This window comes from Oncorhynchus gorbuscha, linkage group LG16 (genome assembly GCF_021184085.1).
Source record: "Oncorhynchus gorbuscha isolate QuinsamMale2020 ecotype Even-year linkage group LG16, OgorEven_v1.0, whole genome shotgun sequence".
Classification (NCBI taxonomy): domain Eukaryota; kingdom Metazoa; phylum Chordata; class Actinopteri; order Salmoniformes; family Salmonidae; genus Oncorhynchus; species Oncorhynchus gorbuscha.
In genome coordinates this window covers 22,097,366-22,118,276 of record NC_060188.1, presented here as the reverse complement: position 1 = coordinate 22,118,276, position 20,911 = coordinate 22,097,366, and the positions used below count along the sequence as shown (strand labels likewise).

The 20,911-nt window shown below is 44.7% G+C and overlaps 2 protein-coding genes across 5 annotated transcripts in view; one reads left to right on the top strand and one right to left on the bottom strand.

The window, feature by feature from the left end:
• The first annotated feature begins 16,468 nt into the window (after positions 1-16,468).
• LOC123999575 (serotonin N-acetyltransferase-like) lies at positions 16,469-19,616 on the top strand. Its single transcript, XM_046305486.1, has 3 exons — positions 16,469-16,975; positions 17,346-17,500; positions 17,678-19,616. The coding sequence occupies exons 1-3, from the start codon at positions 16,810-16,812 to the stop codon at positions 17,981-17,983; spliced, it is 627 nt and encodes a 208-aa protein (XP_046161442.1). The 5' UTR covers positions 16,469-16,809; the 3' UTR covers positions 17,984-19,616.
• Positions 19,602-20,911, bottom strand: part of LOC123999574 (inactive rhomboid protein 1-like) — a 55,535-nt gene continuing 54,225 nt past the window's right edge. For all 4 annotated transcript variants that reach the window (XM_046305481.1, XM_046305482.1, XM_046305483.1 and 1 more), the window contains one exon: positions 19,602-20,761. In XM_046305481.1, coding sequence (XP_046161437.1) covers positions 20,342-20,761 — 420 coding nt within the window. In that variant the 3' untranslated portion in view covers positions 19,602-20,341. The remainder of the gene's footprint in view (positions 20,762-20,911) is intronic.

Genomic DNA, 20,911 nt, shown 5'->3' with positions numbered 1-20,911 from the left:
CCTGTTCTATTATTCACCCAGGAACATGGAAGTGCCTCTGTGGTGTCCTGCAGTGGTGGTTCACAAGTTCAGAAAGCAGTTGATTCCTTATATGAAACGGTAGTGGGAGCATGTCTCACCCCTGAGGACTCCGGACAGAAAATAAAACCACAGCATGGGCTTAATGCCATTTTTAATATAGCTATGTTCTAGATCTCTCTGTGTATACACCAACACAAAGCTGGGGTCATGCAGTGTGCCCTCTGGCTTTGATGGGCAGCAGGGTAAAGGTCAGAGGTCACAGATCTGTCAGATAGTTCTCCTGTTGAGGCTGTAATTAACTTGGGCCCCTCTGAGAAAGAGGGTGAAAGGATTGTCTCCTTTAGATTTGGTCTGACTAGATTTTGGTCTCATCCTTGGCCCTATAGATAGTCCAGTCTGAACATTTCCCAATCTCAGTACATCGGCAGGATAACTGACCATTGATGTCAAAACAAAAGAGGGGTCCAATTAGAGCAGCATCATGTCAGAGGATCCTGAGGTGACAGGCTGGGGGTGAAACATCTTCACTGCTGTTTGTGAACCTCTGTTCACGTCTGTTTGAGAACCTCTGATCAGGTGATCCTTAGTCATCATCATTTATGTCACATTTGAGTCATTTAGCAGATGCTCTCATCCAGAGCGACTTACGGGAGCAATTAGGGTTAAGTGCTCCACCTCTACACCAGCCTCCACCTGCTGTGGGTCTGCTCTATCCCTATGGGGAATGTGGATTATCATCAATAATGAATACCAAACAACAGCCTCCATTCCAGACCAGACTGAGAAAGAAGGGAATGCCTGTAACACAGCATGTTGAATAATTATTATCTATTGCTATTGAACCTTTATTTAACTTGGCAAGTCAGTTAAGAACAAATTCTTATTTTCAATGTCGGCCTACACCGGCCAAACCCGGATGACGCTGGGCCAATTGTGCGCCGCCCTATGGGACTCCCAGTCACAGCCGGTTGTGATACAGCCTGGAATCGAACCAGGGTGTCTGTAGAGACGCCTCTAGCACTGAGATGCAGTGCCTTAGACCGCTGCGCCACTCAGGAATTAGCTCTTGCAAATCTCTCGATTGTTATAAAAAAGTATTTTCTGCCACATCATTGCAATAAATGCATGTGTTCATTTGAGTTGTGTGCTGTGTGCTGTGTGCTGTGTGCTGTGTGTGTGTGTGTGTGTGTGTGTGTGTGTGTGTGTGTGTGTGTGTGTGTGTGTGTGTGTGTGTGTGTGTGTGTGTGTGTGTGTGTGTGTGTGTGTGTGTGTGTGTGTGTGTGTGTGTGTGTGTGTGTGTGTGTGTGTGTGTGTGTGTGTAAGCGCAGATGCTCCGTCCTCTTTTCTATTTCCCTCACCTCACAGCTCCCCTGATGAATAAGAAGGTGGGTTGACATTGCAGGCATTGTCTGGGTCTTGATGAGAGTCTTATTTGATTAGCTGCTCCCTGCTTTATGAAGCCTGGCATCTGGCTCCCTGGGCCAGCTAACTGGTTAATACAGGGTAACACTACACCTTCCTTCCCAAGGCCTGGGACTGGGTGACTGCACTGGGACCTCCCCTAATCAGCTGTCTGGATGGAGGGATGTGTGTATGTATGCTGGAGGTAGATGTGATGGGAGCAGAGTCTCTCTCACCTGCTCTCCTCTTAGGACATCATTATACTCAACACAATAATCTCTCTCTTTTACTAATCAGACTAACAATCAGTAGTCAATTTGACCAATCAAAAGAACAAGTGCCTACCATGATTCAGCCAGTAAAAGCAGACCTCGTTAAAAGATTACAATTACTTCCTGGAAGGACTATTCTGCTTTTGAAAAGGTTTTATGTAACTGGCATTCACAAAACATTATTAACCAGACTATACTGTATATATACTGAATAACAAAGCTCATATCGTGGAACACTTCTCAACCACTAAGAACAACATTCTAAATGTACAATCACACAGATTTTAATACATTGCAGAAATGATAGAGGCAAACAAAAGATGTAAAAAGCCACAAAACACCAGTCCGTAACACCATTGATCAAGATAGTGCCAACGGTGGCCTCTCTTGCAGAAGAGATCGGTGGGATTCATTAAAAGCGATGTAATTACTGTAGCTGGGACTACACCTGTCCCCGGCAGACTGTGGATCTAACATGCAGTACACCTGCCTGTCTATTGTGATTGGCCAAGAGGCACAGCAGGGAAGTGCGTGCTGTGTGTGCAGCTCCCAGAAGCCTCAGTTCCTCCAGGAGAGAGAAGGGTACCCTCTCCTCTCCATCAGCGTTACTTTAAATATTCATGCTGGATCAACAGTGGAACACAATCCTTCTCCTGGGTTTTCTCCTGCTTTGCTTTGGGAGGCATAGGTCTATGGTGGCAGACCCATTTTGGGCCGTTATCGCGCACATACACACAAGCAGAGCACACACAGTAAGCCGTCGTCATACTTAACACCTGATGAAAGCAGGCATATTGCAAGTGTTTAAGTGCATTTTTTTTAAACCTTTATTTAACCAGGCAAGTCAGTTAAGAACACATTCTTATTTTCAATGACGGCCTGGGAACTGTTCAGGGGCAGAACGACAGATTTGAACCTTGTCAGCTCGGGGCTTTGAACTCGCAACCTTCTGGTTACTAGTCCAACGCTCTAACCACTAGGCTACGCTGCCGCCCCGCATTAATCAGACAAATGTCCATTTTCACAGAAAAACAGAAAATATGAATATTCACCTTGTCCTGTCGGACAGCAATGTCATAAAAAGCCCATTGATCACTCTTAACGAATTACTGAACTGTCAAATATTAGAGTCAGGAGGCTCTTTTTCATCTAAAACCAGACGACGACGTGAGACCTCAGAGAGAAGAAGCTACATTGTGGGTAGGAGCATGGTTGGTATCTCAGGAAGGGGTATCAGGTACCGGGGGACCCTGGGCGTCCCTAGGGGCCAGAGCTCATTAGGCAGCTGCTTAATGAGAGAGCAGAGGGAGAGATGGGATAACTTGTGGCTCTCGTTAATGCTGTACTAGATGGTAACAATGGGAAAGAGAGGGAGAGATACCTGGAGACCATTCTGACCGAAATAGACAGGGTGAAGAACGTTGTGTACAAATATTGGTGATGTAACAAGCACATTTACATCAGTCAAGATCTCCCTCATCACCACAGATTGGCAAAGTCATTTTGAAGTAGTAGTGCGTGGTGAAAGTATGTATAAATCCTAGTATGAATGCCTTATTCCAACAGACTTTTATTTTTGACATTTTGATATTGTCTTCTAGAGCTCTCTAGAAGACACAGTCACAAGGGCATATATTACACTACACAATCAAGCACACAATTTGGCCAAATGATTCAGTGCACTTACTAAAAAACATGTCCTAGGCCAATCCTAATTATGGGGCTTGGATACTTGACGAGAATGCAGACCTCCGCGTCATTCAGAGCATTGTTTCTGGGGTATTGTTCAATACCCCTTTTCTGATCATATGAATACTTAATTGAGTAACTCTTTAGCATTTGAATCTGTCCATCCCATGGCTGAGAGAGGGGTCTTTGTGCAGTGGTAATCACGGGGTCTTGCTCTGGCATTATAGGGTCAGGACCTGTCCACACTCAAGATGCCTCCCTTTTTTATGTCACAGAACCAATTATCCTGGACCACAGGGACACGCATTAGCCAGCTTCTGTCAGGAGGAGAGAGAGAGACCAAATACTGCTGTAACCTTTGGGAATAGGACTACCCCGTATTAGGCCATCTAAGGTTACAGCAGTATTTCCCTCCCTCCCTCTCTCTCTCTCTCTCTCTCTCTCTCTCTCTCTCTCTCTCTCTCTCTCTCTCTCTCTCTCTCTCTCTCTCTCTCTCTCTCTCTCTCTCTCTCTCTCTCTCTCTCTCTCTCTCTCTCTCTCTCTCCTCCCTCCCTCCCTCCCTCCCTCCCTCCCTCCTGGCCGACATCAGACACAGTGGGCTCAGCAGGGGGTGGCATTCCAAAAGGACCATGCTAACCTCCCATTGGTCAACCGCAAGCTCAAGTTAACAGCTCATATGAACACCAACTGGCTATTTGAAGAGGAGAATGTGTGCACTTATTTGGAGGGTAAACATGTGGGTAACAATAAAGACAGTCAGGCTAATAATAAATCATGAAATATGTATAGAGGTGGTGGGTTGGCTTTTTGGATAACAGACAAAAAATGATTTGGGTCCATCCAGCTGTAACGTGTTTACTTGGATATGACTGAATCTGTGTACAGAATTGGAATAGACTAAAAGGAGAACACTGAAACAAGAATGTCGAGCCCCATGTCAGATCATAATCAACGAACAGTACTATCAATAAGATCTTGCTTTTCTGCTTCAAAGTTATATTGGCCCTAGAGTAACTGAAGCTATTTGTTATGCACCTGTGTTAGACTAATAATGTACAAGAGGGACTGATTGAGACATTGCCGGGTCATGCAGGTTTCACAGTGCCCCCTGCTGATGGTCTCCATAAAACTGGCCTTCTGGTACTCATGATGGCAGGTAGGTGATATAAGCCTGTGTGTGTTTACTTCGATTGTACTTCCTCTTGTGCACATCAACCACACAATAAACGTACACAACCACTTACCTGAAATATGCTAATAGAATTCACAGAGTCTGTCTCTTATACTCTTCCTCTCATCTCCATTTGACTATCTCTTTATTTGCTGTCCAGTTCCCTGAGTCATTTTACCATGACAACAGGAATGTGCCTATATAGCCCTCCTCTCCTCCCTGTCTGGTCAAGGTCACTATTGTCTACAGAATGACCCTGTATGTCCTTAACATGATGTTTAATGTCCGGTCCTTCATTTTAGACGATTGTTATAGTCAACATGTAATTCATATGTGAACAAAAAAAGAGGTAGAACACTTAAGAAATAGTTCTTCATGATACTAATGTTGATATAGAAATACTGCACGGTACAGATCCATTTGATAGTTTACACCAGGATATGTGTCTGTTGAAAGAAGAGACAGGCCAGGACTGACGTGGATACTGTGAAATGTTTGGTGCTGCCTTGTATGGCAATATACCAAAAAATAACCAGAGGGGTAATATGATAGACCTGGAATGTATAGTTACTTGGACAAGGGACAAGGGTGGGGGTGGCCCTGGGTCAACACCGGTGGCCTTTCAACTGATAACAAAAGGTTGGATCATGAACAACCTTGACAGTTCTTGACAAGCCGTTTAACATGAACTATTGTTCTTCAAAGTTTGTATTCTTTTATGATTCCTAAATATTGTGAATATAGCATGTATCATTTCTAGAATGGCCCTGTACAGATCATTCTTCTGCACCCTCCGAGGCGCCCTCTAGTGGGGAAACTGCAGTATAACCAACGGCATATGAGTAAATATGGTCCTTGCAATAAAAACCTTCACAAAATGCATTGTAAACGATGGGCTGTCAATAAATAACATACAGACACATTCACTGAGAATCGATGATGCACATCAGAACTGCAGTCTGCTTCCAAGAACAGGCGCCATGTTTGAGTAGACCAGTATGTTAGGCAAGAACCCACCGAGACCCATAATTGTGCACCATGGATAAGGACTAATAACTACTTGTCTCACTGTCCATTGTGTGTTGATGTGAATGACCTATACTTCTGAACCACAGCTGTTACCACAGCAAGCCCGTACATGCTCTGACTGACTGTTGATTACTGATTAGACAGTTCAGGCACATACATTCCAAACAGGAACTAGTGAAACACCTGTAATAATAATACGCTGCAATTGTTCTTGAGTCAATGGATTGGTCACGTTAGGTATTATTTTGCCCATATCATGTGTGCAAGGGGGGATACAGATCTTTATCGGCATTATGTGATTTATTTTTTGAGTATCTGCCCACTGGGCGAAAACTGGTTTAATCAACGTTGTTTCCACGTCATTTCAACCCTAAATTCAATGTGATGACGTTGAATCAATGTGGGAAATTGATTGGATTTGAAGAAAAGTCATCAAAGTCATCATTTCTTTTAACCAAAATCCAATGAAAAGCTGTCTCTTTTTTGTTGATTTCACATTGAATTCACGTTTGTTAAAATGTCAACCAAATGTAAAACTAGACATTGAACTGAAGTCTGTGTCCAGTTTCTCCAATCTCAGAGTAAGATCAATGTTCAGCTATGATTCACCTCTGCATCCTCTGACTTTTTTCAAATCTAATCAATTTTCCACGTTGATTCAATGTCATCGCATTGAATTTAGGGTTGAAATGACGTGGAAACAACGTTGATTAAACCAGTTTTCACCCAGTGGGCAGATACTCCAAAATATCATATAATGTTGATAAAGATCTGTATCACCCCTTTTCAGTCCTTACTCATAATATCTGTATACACCGAGTGTACAAAACATTAAGAAGACCTTCCTAATATTGAGTTGCACCCTTTGCCCTCAGAACCGCCTCAATTAGTTGGAGCACAGATTCTACATGGTGTCGAAAGCATTCCACAGGCCCATGTTGACTCCAATGCTTCCCACAGTTGTGTCAAATTGGTTGGATGTCCTTTGCATGGTGGACAATTCTTGATACACACGGGACACCATTGAGCATGAAAAAGCCATCAGCATTACAGTTCTAGACAGACTCAAACCTGTGGGCCTGGCACCTACTACCAGACCCTGTTCAAAGACACATCTTTTCTCTTGCCCATTCTCCATCTGAATAGCACACAGACGCAATCCACGTCTCAATTGTCTCAATTGTCTCAATTGTTAAAAATCCTTCATTAACCTGTTGTCTCCCCTTCATCTACACTGATTGAAGTGGATTTTGTGACATCAATAAGGAATCATATCCTGGATTCACCTGGTCAGTCTGTCCTGGAAAGAGCAGGTGTTCTTTATGTTTTTTACACTCGCTGTATATTATGTATTTTCAAGCCCTCATATTCCCTCCCTTCATTAGTCCAAGTATGACATTGTGTGGTTTCTTTTATGCAACAAACTGGATCCTGGACACTGGATAACTGTCTCTAAGCACAAAGAGGACAGTGTCTCTCACTGGACACTGGATGACTGTCTCTAAGCACAAAGAGGACAGTGTCTCTCACTGGACACTGGATGACTGTCTCTAAGCACAAAGAGGAGAGTGTCTCTCACTGGACACTGGATGACTGTCTCTAAGCACAAAGAGGACAGTGTCTCTCACTGGACACTGGATGACTGTCTCTAAGCACAAAGAGGACAGTGTCTCTCACTGGACACTGGATGACTGTCTCTAAGCACAAAGAGGACAGTGTCTCTCACTGGACACTGGATGACTGTCTCTAAGCACAAAGAGGACAGTGTCTCTCACTGGACACTGGATGACTGTCTCTAAGCACAAAGAGGACAGTGTCTCTCACTGGACACTGGATAACTGTCTCTAAGCACAAAGAGGAGAGTGTCTCTCACTGGACACTGGATAACTGTCTCTAAGCACAAAGAGGACAGTGTCTCTCACTGGACACTGGATGACTGGATAACTGTCTCTAAGCACAAAGAGGAGAGTGTCTCTCACTGGACACTGGATGACTGTCTCTAAGCACAAAGAGGACAGTGTCTCTCACTGGACACTTGCCAGGCTTGGCTACGGTCTGCGTCAAGTTACAAGGTCAGTCAGTCAGCAAGTGCAAGGCCAGGTCCATCCCCAAGACAATCAACTAAACCTAACCTCAACCCTAACTCTAACCCTAGCTTCATGTCCACACTCCGTCTCAACCCTAACTCTAACCCTAGCTTCATGTCCACACTCCGTCTCAACCCTAACTCTAACCCTAGCTTCATGTCCACACTCCGTCTCAACCCTAACTCTAACCCTAGCTTCATGTCCACACTCTGTCTCAACCCTAACTCTAACCCTAGCTTCATGTCCACACTCCGTCTCAACCCTAACTCTAACCCTAGCTTCATGTCCACACTCCGTCTCAACCCTAACTCTAACCCTAGCTTCATGTCCACACTCCGTCTCAACCCTAACCCTAAAGTTTACCCTATGCTTCCCAGTCAAAACACTTTGTACATATAATATATCTTTTTTGTTAGTTCTGGTCTTTGGCAGTTTTTTTCGTCTGTTCTCTGTCTGCACACAAAAACATTTATTGAGGCAAGTCGAAGTTCGGTAGCCAAAGTCTACACCCCTTAGTCTGTGATTGGTCAACAGTACTACTCCTAGTAAGAGTGGGAACATGAATAGTTTGTTCTCATTCAAAGAGAGACGACTAGGTTTCATGCATTTTTTCACTTGAGAAATACTGCACCAAACATCTTAGTTAAATGTAAAATTGCCTGACAAAGATCACGTCACAAAAACCGTCAAAATTAATGACCGATTTCTTGAGTTATTTTAGATTAATTCTGACTATTTTGAGGAAGTATTTCTGGCTATGTTGTTGCTATGGTGACTCAGGATGGACAAAATGCTTTTTTCCCTTTTGCCAAGTTCTGCTAGGAGCAAACCAAACCTACAGTATGTAGGATTCCTTAACCCTAGCTTCATGTCCACACCCTGGCTCAACCCTAACCCAAACTTCATTTAGGAGGACTCAGACCATATTTACCCCTGGACTTCAGCCATCCATCCTCCCTTTTCCCATTGCTGTTGACCTGTAGCCCAGTCTCTGTGTCATTTGTTAGGCCAAGTAGAGCTACTAGTCTCATAACCAGCTAGCGTAATCTCCCAGCACAGAAGGGAAGAAGAGTTATGAGACTAGGCTGTCAGAGGATGGGTGATCCTCTGGATGTGCCTGAGTAGGCAGCAGGTCGGTATAGATTAAAACAGTCTGGCACACTGTGCCAACCTCACCCACTAACCTCATTAAGCTGACACTGACAGTACAGCTCAAGAACCAATTCCATTTGCACACACACTGATGCACATGCAGGCACACATACACTATTTTGAGCCTGTAATTGAACCCACAAATGCTGATGCTCCAGATTCTCAACTAGTCTAAAGAAGGCCAGTTTTATTGCTTCTTTAAATCAGCACAATAGTTTTCAGCTGTGCTAACATAATTGCAAAATGGTTTTCTAATGATCAATTAGCCTTTTAAAATGATAAACTTGGATTAGCTAACACAACGTGCCATTGGAACACAGGAGTGATGGTTGCTGATAATGGACCTCTGTACGCCTATGTAGATATCCCATTAAAAATCAGCCGCTTCCAACTACAATAGTCATTTACAACATTAACAATGTCTACAGTGTATTTCTGACCAATTGTATGTTATTTTAATAGACAAAAAATGGCTTTTCTTTCAAAAACATTTCTAAGTGACCCCAAACTTTTGAACGGTAGTGTACACCACACACACACACACACACACACACACACACACACACACACACACACACACACACACACACACACACACACACACACACACACACACACACACACACACACACACACACACACACACACACACACACACACACACACACACACACACCATTCTGTAACACTACATTATAGTGCTCTTCTTATTCTGTCATTATTTCTTGAATGTATTGGCACATCCTGATCCAGTGATCCATGATTTTAGGTTATCAAATGTTTTAAGAATATAATGATATTCGTCAACAACTTTGTAAAAGAGAGTCTTATGTATCTGAGTGTAATCCAAAACATTGAACACTAACAAACAAGGACATGAACACATATAGGAGGTGAAACCTGATATGCCCTCCCAAACCCCCATTGCACGTCACCACAGCATAATTTCCTCCTCAACTCTCATTTAAAGTGGCTAGAAGCTGCAGCTCAGAGGTTTGAGTGCTCCTTGAGATAATTACCTTCCTGACAACAACAGTGAGACCCTACTCTCCTCTCCTCTTTCCTTTTCAAGCAAACTAGTACGACTAGGACAACAAGAGCTTTAGGTGGAACCCCAAAAAATCACGGCATCATAAAAAAACACAATCTGTGCAAACGCTTTAGGCCTAATATCCAGTGAGCCCCACAAGTGGGGATTTTCTCATTGTGATTGTCTTGGAAAGACGCAGCTGTTGGCTGGAAATAGAGATTTCACCATCCGTTTCTAAAGTTATCCTACAGACAATGCTTTTTGGTAGAATAGTGGTCTACAGAGCCGAGTTACTCCACATTCAGTGGTGTTAAAGCTATTATGGCTTTGCTAAGCCTGTGTGGATAAGACTATGGGGGGTATCCCAAAAGTCATGTTGACGTGGGCAAAGTTGTCTTAGTTGTCTACAATATCATATTAATGTAAACAGTATGACAAGTAATGAAAGGTTATACTAATAACTGATAAGGAATGGGCGGCGTGACATTATTTAGCTCTCTCATCCTTATCTTATTGGCTTTCTGTGAACTACTCAAGGAAGATTGTTTTGGTGATTAATGTCCATTTCAGTCACTATGCGAAGAAATGCTGCCATCTAACAATTTATCTGGCAATCTCAATATTAGAAACTAACAGACAAAGTTGCACCTTACAGATGGCCCTGGTAAAAATTAAATATTATATATACTAGCACAGTGCTACATATATTGTCATGTTTTGTCATTGATTATCATGTCTTGTCCCTGTGCTTCCCCTTCTATTCGTTTCCCTCTGCTGGTCTTATTAGGTTCTTTCCCTCTTTCTATCCCTCTCTCTCCCCCTCCCTCTCTCACTCTCTGGCTCTCATTTCACTCCTTACTGGCCGGGCTCGAGAGTGGGGCACAGCTATCTGGGAGGCAAGGGCTGATTGTTCTAACAATTACCAGAACTTTAAAGAGGAGATGATTCGGGTTTTTGACCGTTCAGTTTTTGGTAGGGAGGCTTCTAGGGCCCTGGCTTCCCTATGCCAAGGTGATCGATCCATAACGGATTACTCTATAGAGTTTCGCACTCTTGCTGCCTCTAGTGACTGGAACGAGCAGCGCTGCTCGCTCGTTTTCTGGAGGGACTCCACGCAGTGGTCAAAGATGAGATTCTCTCTCGGGAGGTTCCTTCCAGTGTGGACTCTTTGATTGCTCTCGCCATCCGCATAGAACCTCTTCGTCACCAAGCTCGTGGAAGAGAGCACTGTCAACGGTGTTTCCCTGCTCCGAGATGGGCTCAGAGACTGAGCCCATGCAGCTGGGAGGTATTCGCATCTCGACCAAGGAGAGGGAACGGAGGATCACCAACCGCCTGTGCCTCTATTGCTATTTGATGGACATTTTGTCAATTCATGTCCAGTAAATGCCAGAGCTCATCAGTAAGCGGAGGGCTACTGGTGAGCGCTACTACTCAGGTCTCTTCATCTAGATCCTGTACTACTATGTCGGTCCATCTACGCTGGACCGGTTCGGGTGCTACATGCAGTGCCTTGATTGACTCTGGGGCTGAGGGTTGTTTCATGGACGAAGCATGGGCTCGGAAACATGACATTCCTTTCAGACAGTTAGACAAGCCTACGCCCATGTTTGCCTTAGATGGTAGTCATCTTCCCAGTATCAGATTTGAGACACTACCTTTAAACAGTATCTGATAACCACTTGAGACTATTTCTTTTTTGATTTTTCGTTCACCTTTTACACCTGTTGTTTTGGGTCATCCCTGGCTAGTATGTCATAATCCTTATATTAATTGGTCTAGTAATTCTATCCTATCCTGGAACGTTTCTTGTCATGTGAAGTGTTTAATGTCTGCCATCCCTCCCATTTCTTCTGTCCCCACTTCTCAGGAGGAACCTGGCGATTTGACAGGAGTGCCGGAGGAATATCATGATCTGCGCACGGTCTTCAGTCGGTCCCGAGCCAACTCCCTTCCTCCTCACCGGTCGTATGATTGTAGTATTGATCTCCTTCCGGGGACCACTCCTCCTCGGGGTAGACTATACTCTCTGTCGGCTCCCGAACGTAAGGCTCTCGAGGATTATTTATCTGTGTCTCTTGACGCCGGTACCATAGTGCCTTCTTCCTCTCCGGCCGGGGCGGGGTTCTTTTTTGTTAAGAAGAAGGACGGTACTCTGCGCCCCTGCGTGGATTAAGGGCTGAATGACATAACGGTTAAGAATCGTTATCCGCTTCCCCTTATGTCATCAGCCTTCGAGATTCTGCAGGGAGCCAGGTGCTTTACTAAGTTGGACCTTCGTAACGCTTACCATCTCGTGCGCATCAGAGAGGGGGACGAGTGGAAAACGGCGTTTAACACTCCGTTAGGGCATTTTGAGTACCGGGTTCTGCCGTTTGGTCTCGCCAATGCGCCAGCTGTTTTTCAGGCATTAGTTAATGATGTTCTGAGAGACATGCTGAACATCTTTGTTTTTGTCTATCTTGACGATATCCTGATTTTTTCACCGTCACTCGAGATTCATGTTCAGCACGTTCGACGTGTTCTACATCGCCTTTTAGAGAATTGTCTCTACGTAAAGGCTGAGAAGTGCTCTTTTCATGTCTCCTCCGTTACTTTTCTCGGTTCCGTTATTTCTGCTGAAGGCATTCAGATGGATTCCGCTAAGAATGTCAGTGATTGGCCCGTTCCAAGGTCAGTGTCGAGTGAGCGCTTTTAGGTTTCAAATTTCTTTTCATTCGTAATATAATCAAGATTGCTGCCCCTCTCACAGCTCTTACTTCTGTCAAGACGTGTTTTATGGTCCGGTTCCGCCCAGGGTTTTGATCTTCTAAAAACGTTTTACGTCCGCTCCTATCCTCGTTACTCCTGACGTCACTAGACAATTCATTGTCGAGGTTGACGCTTCAGATAGGCGTGGGAGCCATTCTATCCCAGCGCTTCCAGTCTGACGATAAGGTTCATCCTTGCGCTTATTTTTCTCATCGCCTGTCGCCATCTGAGCGCAACTATGATGTGGGTAACCGTGAACTGCTCGCCATCCGCTTAGCCCTAGGCGAATGGCGACAGTGGTTGGAGGGGGCGACCGTTCCTTTTGTCGTTTGGACAGACCATAAGAACCTTGAGTACATCCGTTCTGCCAAACGACTTAATGCCCGGTTTGGGTTGTTTTTCGCTTTTGAGTTTGTGATTTCTTACCGTCCGGGTAGCAAGAACACCAAGCCTGATGCCTTATCCCGTCTGTTTAGTTCTTCTGTGGCTTCTACTGATCCCGAGGGGATTCTTCCTTATGGGCGTGTTGTCGGGTTGACAGTCTGGGGAATTGAAAGACAGGTTAAGCAAACTCACGCACACTGCGACTAGCAACATCCTAGTAACCTCCTTTTCGTTCCTGTTTCCACTCGTCTGGCTGTTCTTCAGTGGGCTCACTCTGCCAAGTTAGCTGGTCATCCCGGTGTTCGAGGCACTCTTGCGTCTATTCGCCAGCGCTTTTGGTGGCCGACTCAGGAGCGTGACACGCGCCGTTTCGTGGCTGCTTGTTCGGACTGCGCGCAGACTAAGTCGGGTAACTCTCCTCCTGCCGGTCGTCTCAGACCGCTCCCCATTCCTTCTCGACCATGGTCTCACATCGCCCTAGACTTCATTACCGGTCTGCCTTTGTCTGCGGGGAAGACTGTGATTCTTACGGTTGTCGATAGGTTCTCTAAGGCGGCACATTTCATTCCCTCGCTAAACTTCCTTCCGCTAAGGAGACGGCACAAATCATCATCGAGAATGTGTTCAGAATTCATGGCCTCCCGTTAGACGCCGTTTCAGACAGAGGTCCGCAATTCACGTCACAGTTTTGGAGGGAGTTCTGTCGTTTGATTGGTGCGTCCGTCAGTCTCTCTTCCGGGTTTCATCCCCAGTCTAACGGTCAAGCAGAGATAAATCAGACGATTGGTCGCATACTACGCAGCCTTTCTTTCAGAAACCCTGCGTCTTGGGCAGAACAGCTCCCCTGGGCAGAATACGCTCACAACTGCTTCCTTCGTCTGCTACCGGGTTATCTCCGTTTCAGAGTAGTCTGGGTTACCAGCCTCCTCTGTTCTCATCCCAGCTTGCCGAGTCCAGCGTTCCCTCCGCTAATTTGTCCAACGTTGTGAGCGCACCTGGAGGAGGGTGAGGTCTGCACTTTGCCGTTACAGGGCACAGACTGTGAGAGCCGCCAATAAACGCAGGATTAAGAGTCCAAGGTATTGTTGCGGCCAGAGAGTGTGGCTTTCCACTCGCAACCTTCCTCTTACGACTCTTCTCGTCATTGACTCTTCATTGGTCCGTTCCGTGTCTCCCAGGTCGTCAATCCTGTACTGTGCGAAGGAATCTTCGATCCTGTCTTCCATGTCTCCTGTGTCATTTCTTCGCACCCCGTTCGTCCCCTCCCCCCTCCCGTCCTTGTCGACGCACCTATTTACAAGGTACGTAAGATCATGGACATGCGTTCTCGGGGACGGGGTCACCAATACTTAGTGGATTGGGAGGGTTACGGTCTGAGGAGAGGAGTTGGGTTCCGTCTCGGGATGCTGGACCGTTCGCTATTGATGATTTCCTCCGTTGCCGCCAAGTTCCTCCTCGAGTGCGCCAGGATGGCGCTCGGTGAGTGGGGGTACTGTCATGTTTTGTCATTGATTATCATGTCTTGTCCCTGTGCTTCCCCTTCTATTCGTTTCCCTCTGCTGGTCTTATTAGGTTCTTTCCCTCTTTCTATCCCTCTCTCTCCCCCTCCCTCTCTCACTCTCTCGCTCTCTCTTCTCTCTATCGTTCCGTTCCTGCTCCCAGCTGTTCCTATTCCCCTAATCAATCATTTAGTCTTCCCACACCTGTTCCCGATCCTTTTCCCTGATTAGAGTCCCTATTTCTCTCCTTGTTTTCCGTTCCTGCCCTGTCGGATCCTTGTCTATTATTCACTGTGCTGTGTCTATGTATTGCCCTGTCACGTGTTTCCCTCAGATGCTGCGTGGTGAGCAGGTGTCTGAGTCTGCTACGTTCATGCCTTCCCGAGGCAACCTGCAGTTCTTGATCAAGTCTCCAGTCTGTTCTCGTCATTACGAGTAGTATTATGCCTTTTGTTTGTAAAGTAACTTTACTGGATTAAAAACTCTGTTTTCGCCAAGTCGCTTTTGGGTCCTCATTCACCTGCATAACATATATGATCACCATAAATAACTAGCATAGTGCTATATAAATGATCACCATAAATAACTAGCACACTGCTACATAAATTATCACCATAAATAACTAGCATAGTGCTACATAAATGATCACCATAAATAACTAGCATAGTGCTACATAAATTATCACCATAAATAACTATCAGTGCTACATAAATTATCACCATAAATAACTAGCACAGTGCTACATAAATTATCACCATAAATAACTAGCACAGTGCTACATAAATGATCACCATAAATAACTAGCACAGTGCTACATAAATGATCACCATAAATAACTAGCACAGTGCTACATAAATGATCACCATAAATAACTAGCATAGTGCTACATAAATGACATCATCATATATGATCATACTACTTTATTTGATTACAGATCTGTTCATCTGTCTGGTGACATCAAGAGTAGTCGTTCTGTAACCTACTCATCCTACCCCGTTCCTCCAGGCCCAGTAGATATAAACAGGTTTACTCTCCTCCAGGCAGCCCAGCAAACAGGCTGCTTTCATTCTCATTAATTAGCAGCTGAGCTAAACCTCTAAGCCATGACATCAGCCTTACAGCAATCCACCCAAATCTCCCTCTCTCTTTCTCTCTGGGTTTGTTACAGTGAAAGCCCACATGTCCTTGGAACTGCACACACATGCCTACCACGCCAGTAAGCCAGAAGCCACGCTACATCTCTTTCCATGGGTCCCTTGGGGGTGTCTCCAAAACACACCCCAAGGGCCCCACGTGTCAACACAATGTGAGCTACAGTATATCGGCTACGTTTGCTACATGCACATCAGATCCACGACATACAAACGTGGGAATATTGTAGCACGAGGCCGGCACATGAGAGCCGTCCAGAAAGGACGACGTGGGCGCCGACGTTAAGCGTGCCAAAAGGACATCATCGATGTGAGAGAAAAAAACATTGGTGATCTTGTTCACACTTTGAGCTTTAGCTTCTAAAGCTTAATGGAGGCTTCAAAACTCTTTAAGCAGACGTTTCACTCATCCTGTTTTAGTATATCATATAATGGTGATATAAGGAGCCCTTACATACAGTATGGTGCATTGAAGTGTGAACTTGGTGGATTTCTTTATGGATTGATTTAATAACAGTACAGTGAAAGGGAGAATATATTCAAAACTGGCCTTCAATTGAGTTTTGAGAAAACCCTGAACAAAATGAAGACTGAAGAGAATGAATGAATCCATCCCTAACATAATGTATATCACAGAGTTCAATGGTTTCCTTTAACCCAGACACTGCGCTGCATAAACATGCATGTCACCAGATTTGGTGAATTTTCCACCTCACGTGCCCAGACAGTGATCCCCTCTTTGGAATGACCACTTTGACAGATCAGGGGATGGGCCAATAAGAGAGAGAGTGCATGAAAGAGGGGGATAATGAAAGAGAGAGATAGCAAGAGAAGGAGATCAGGGAGCTTGCAGTGGAGGTGTTGAGACAAAAGGACAGGTACTATTCTACTGGTGAGGAGAAAGACTAGTCAGTTGACAGAGAGAGACTGGCAGATAGAAAGCACAGAGCAAGATAACCTCAGATGTGTATTTAGTGTTGCATTCAAAGACTATTATCATCATCAAACCACTCGGGAAACAAAAAAACGGTCAAGAGGAAACCAACATCTAACCAAGAAAATATCTACAGTAGTCTCTACAACAGAAGACTGGAAAGAGAGCTGCTATACTTGTAAAGACAGTACAGAGACTGTTTCCTCGTTATTATTCACCAGCCCAGTAACTGACCATCATGACACATCAGGTCAGCCGCTCTCCATTCCTCAAGCCCTTCTACACCAGGACCCCGGTTGGTGGGGTCATTCCGCGAACCCAGAGACGCCACACGCTCCCCGCCAGCGAGTTCAGGAACCTGACCCCACAGGACGCCATCAGCGTGTTCGAGATCGAGAGAGAAGGTAGGAGTGTCTCCAGATTCTACTGGTTACTCAGAAAATGTTGATTGTATAGGATTTGTTGGATTAGAGATACTTTTGGGTTTTATGTTCAACAAAATGCACATTTATCTTATAATCTCTAACACATAATGACAATAGCTGTCAGTCTCCACAATATAAATAGCTCAGGAAACTAAACAATGCCATAACCACCAAATGTGTGTTTATCACAGATTTTTGTCCCAAAAAAATGGATTGTGAATAACATCAATAAACTGTGACAAGAGAACAAGCAGCCTGTAATCCCTGGTTTGTTTGCTAATCTTCCAAGATGATTCATCTGCTCACTGACTGACTGACTGACCGTGTGTCTTGTCTTTCCTCCCACCAGCATTCGTCTCTGTGTCTGGTGAGTGTCCACTCACTCTTGACGAGGTGCTGAACTTCCTAAGTCAGTGTCCGGAGCTCTCCCTGGGCTGGTTTGAAGAGGGCCAGCTGGTGGCGTTCATCATCGGCTCAGGCTGGGGCAAAGAGAGACTGGAGCAGGTGAGACAGACACCACAATTTACAGTAGCTTACCTCCATTGTATATTTGGAATTGTTTTGCCCACAAAACAACAGATATTTGTTTTTCATAATGTAAAAGGTAACCATCAATAAAAGACATGTTTTTTTTACTCTGATCATACCGGGTCATCATACCTTTCCCTTTCCCTACCCCAGGAGGCCATGACCCAGCATATCCCAGAAACCTCGGCAGTGCACATCCATGTGCTGTCTGTGCACCGCCACGCTCGCCAGCAGGGTAAAGGTTCCATCCTGCTGTGGCGCTACCTGCAGTACCTGCGATGTGTCCCAGGCCTCCGGAGGGCCCTGCTGGCCTGTGAGGAGTTCCTGGTTCCCTTCTACCAGAAGGCAGGCTTCAAGGAGAAGGGGCCTTCTGCCATCACCGTGCCCAACCTCACCTTCCAGGAGATGGAGTACCATATAGGCGGAGCGGCCTACGCACGGCGGAACAGCGGCTGCTAGTCACTGCCGGCCGTCACCACCCCACTCATAATCACATCAACCCTAGCACTGGAACTCATCCACCATGTAAACATAGACTCTGGTCATCACAGTTGACCGTCCAGACCACACTATAGCAGACAGACAGATCCAAGCACCAACCTGGTCTCAGAGCATTTCATAATATACTGTAAGTAAATTCGAGACACTCCATTTAGTATGATAGGTTACATTTGGTATGGTCACATAAGACAGATGGTTACTTAAGGAGGGTGGTTGGTCAGGATGAGTGGGCGTATAACACAAACATCTAGCAAAGGTTGCGAGTTCAAATCTCATCACGGACAACTTTACAACTTTTCACTACTTACTACTTTTTAGCTACGTTGCAACTACTTAGCATGTTATCCAAAACTTCCCCTAAGCCTAACCTTAACCCTTTTGTCTGACCTTTCATGTTTAGCTAACCTTTCACGTAACTTCAACCTTTACCCTTTTAGCTAATCTTCCCCTAAACCTAACCCTAACCTTAACCCTTTAACCTAACTCATAAACTTAACCCTAACCCTTAGCCTAGCTAATGTTATCGAGCTTGCTAACATTAGGCACCTAGCTAGGATTTTCAACATATCATACATTTTGTATAATCCCAATATATTGTATGCTTTGCAAATTCTGAACATTTCCTACGAATTGTAATTTGTAACATATCATATATGAAATGGGTGACGGACGTCGAACCAATCAACACATACCATACCAAACGTAACATATCATACTAAATGGATTGTCCCAGATTTACATACAGAATAATATGAAATGCTCTGAGATCAGGTTGCAACCACAGGTGCTCCATGAGAGAAGGCACTGCCCCATCAATCTCAGCTGCAGCACCAGCAGGCTCCGAGACACCATCTTTCAGTGCCTCACAGACAGCATCCCGACTCCCTGCGACATAGAGAGGGGACATGCACCACCACATGAAGGGGACAAGGATGGGTTTTCTTAGAAAACAGCAACAGAAAGCAAAAAAATGTCTGTTAGCGATAGAAGACAGAATCAGAATATGTTTGAGATGCAATGTCGAGTTTCAGCATATTTTGTGTATACATCAATGAATTAACAAAGTTCAAATTTTTCAGTCCCAACATTCTTCATTTTTATTATGCTTAATTTTGAGAGTATTTAAATGAAATATTCCTTGCCACAAATCGTACTTTGTAGTACTATTCTTGTTTGAGGTCTTTATTATTACTAATACTACTATGGTTATTGAGATACTAATACTACTATTGTTATTGAGATACTGTTACTGAGATACTACTATTATTGACTATTATTGAGTTCTCTGAGTGTGATGTAAATACCATTTTATTTTTGTATTAGTCCTCTGGTGTGTTGAAATGTTAGGCTTTTGCTTAGCTTTTCGTATTAACACTATGATGTACTAAGGCAACAAAGGGAAACAATGCCACTGATTTTATAGCTCCTCATACTCCCTATAACATTGACATACATCACGGAAAACAGTGGTGCCTTCAACAAAGCTGATTGTTAGCGAACGGTAACTAATGTTCATGTCTGAAAGTAAAGGGCAGCATCAGTCACCACAGAGAATCAGACAGACTTCACCGACGGATTTCTTTTCAAGTTTTTTACTTGTTCTATTCAGTTACATATGAGTAGATAGGTAGCTAAAACACTACCTTGTTTCAATCAATCATTACTTCTTAAGAAGCAACAAACAAATAAAAAGGGTAGCATTCGAGTGCTCAACGTATTGTAACAAAAATATGGCAGTAGTTGGTACATTTATCAGCAAGGCACCAAAGGTATTAATGTCTGATTTGTTTGTCCCTGGTTGTTTTGAGAGGTTGCCTGAATAATTACAAAACCTACTCCTGGATTGTGAGTGTTAAAAACATGAAAATAAAATTTAAAAAAGAACAAATTGAAAAAATACAGAAATATTTCCTTCTGTCTATTGTACCAGTGATGACTCCTCCAAACTCTGCCTTATACGTGAAGAGAGAGAAATGTGGGAGGGGCTTAGATACGGGGTTAGACCATACCCTTCTCTCATTGGTCAGTGGAGGAGAGAAAATGGTGTGTGTGGGGGGGTGAAAAGAATGTGATTAATGTCTCATGACGAGTGCAGTGGCATTCCTACTTATTCATACAGACAGACCGAGTAAAAAACACAAGCATATTGTCATCAAAGTTCAGTTCACAGAGCCAGAGGAGAGGGAACGCCGCACAGGACCCCCCCCCCCTCCTCTTTAGCCACACTATAGGACAGAACAGAGGATTGGTTGATAACACCTGCCAATCGATGCCTCTTGACCTGATGTCCCTCCTCCGGCGCTACCTTCCGTCTCCTCAGTGGAGGTGGGCGTTGAGGTCATACTTCTCACAGAACTTGTCTGTGAAGGGGATGCAGGTGAGCAGTTCACACCAGTCACACTTGATGGGGTAGACATAAAAAAGCACCACGAGGCCGGCGAACAGCCCCAAGAACACCACCAGGAAGACGATGATCTGCAGCCGCTTGCGGTACATGTCCATGCGTCCGAAGCTGATGTAGGGCAGGAAGGCGAAGGACAAGAAGAAGCCAGAGATGAAGCCAAAGATGTGGGCAAAGTTGTCGATCCAGGGCAGCAGGCCGAAGGCAAAGAGGATGAGCACCACACACAGCAGCTTGATGAAGGCCCGCCACGGCTGGGCCAGGATCTGCCAGCTCTGGAACAGCTCCACAAACAGGCAGGCCAGGATGCCAAACTGGGAGCCTGCTGGACCCACCTGACGGAGGGAGGGGGAGAGAGAGGGACCGGTCAGTCAGTGGAAAAGGTCAACATAGAAATACTCAGCACCTAGAGTGGACACATTCTATTAGACACATTCTATGAGCTGCACAAAACAATGAAAAATCACCCCCAGTCTGAACCATAC

What these genes read in the sequence shown, in the direction of transcription:
- LOC123999575 (XM_046305486.1), top strand. Translation starts at nt 16,810, where the DNA reads ATGACACATCAGGTCAGCCGCTCTCCATTCCTCAAGCCCTTCTACACC. An exon ending in GTTCGAGATCGAGAGAGAAG is followed by an intron (nt 16,976 to 17,345) that starts GTAGGAGTGTCT and finishes TCCTCCCACCAG; the next exon opens with CATTCGTCTCTGTGTCTGGT. An exon ending in GCAAAGAGAGACTGGAGCAG is followed by an intron (nt 17,501 to 17,677) that starts GTGAGACAGACA and finishes TCCCTACCCCAG; the next exon opens with GAGGCCATGACCCAGCATAT.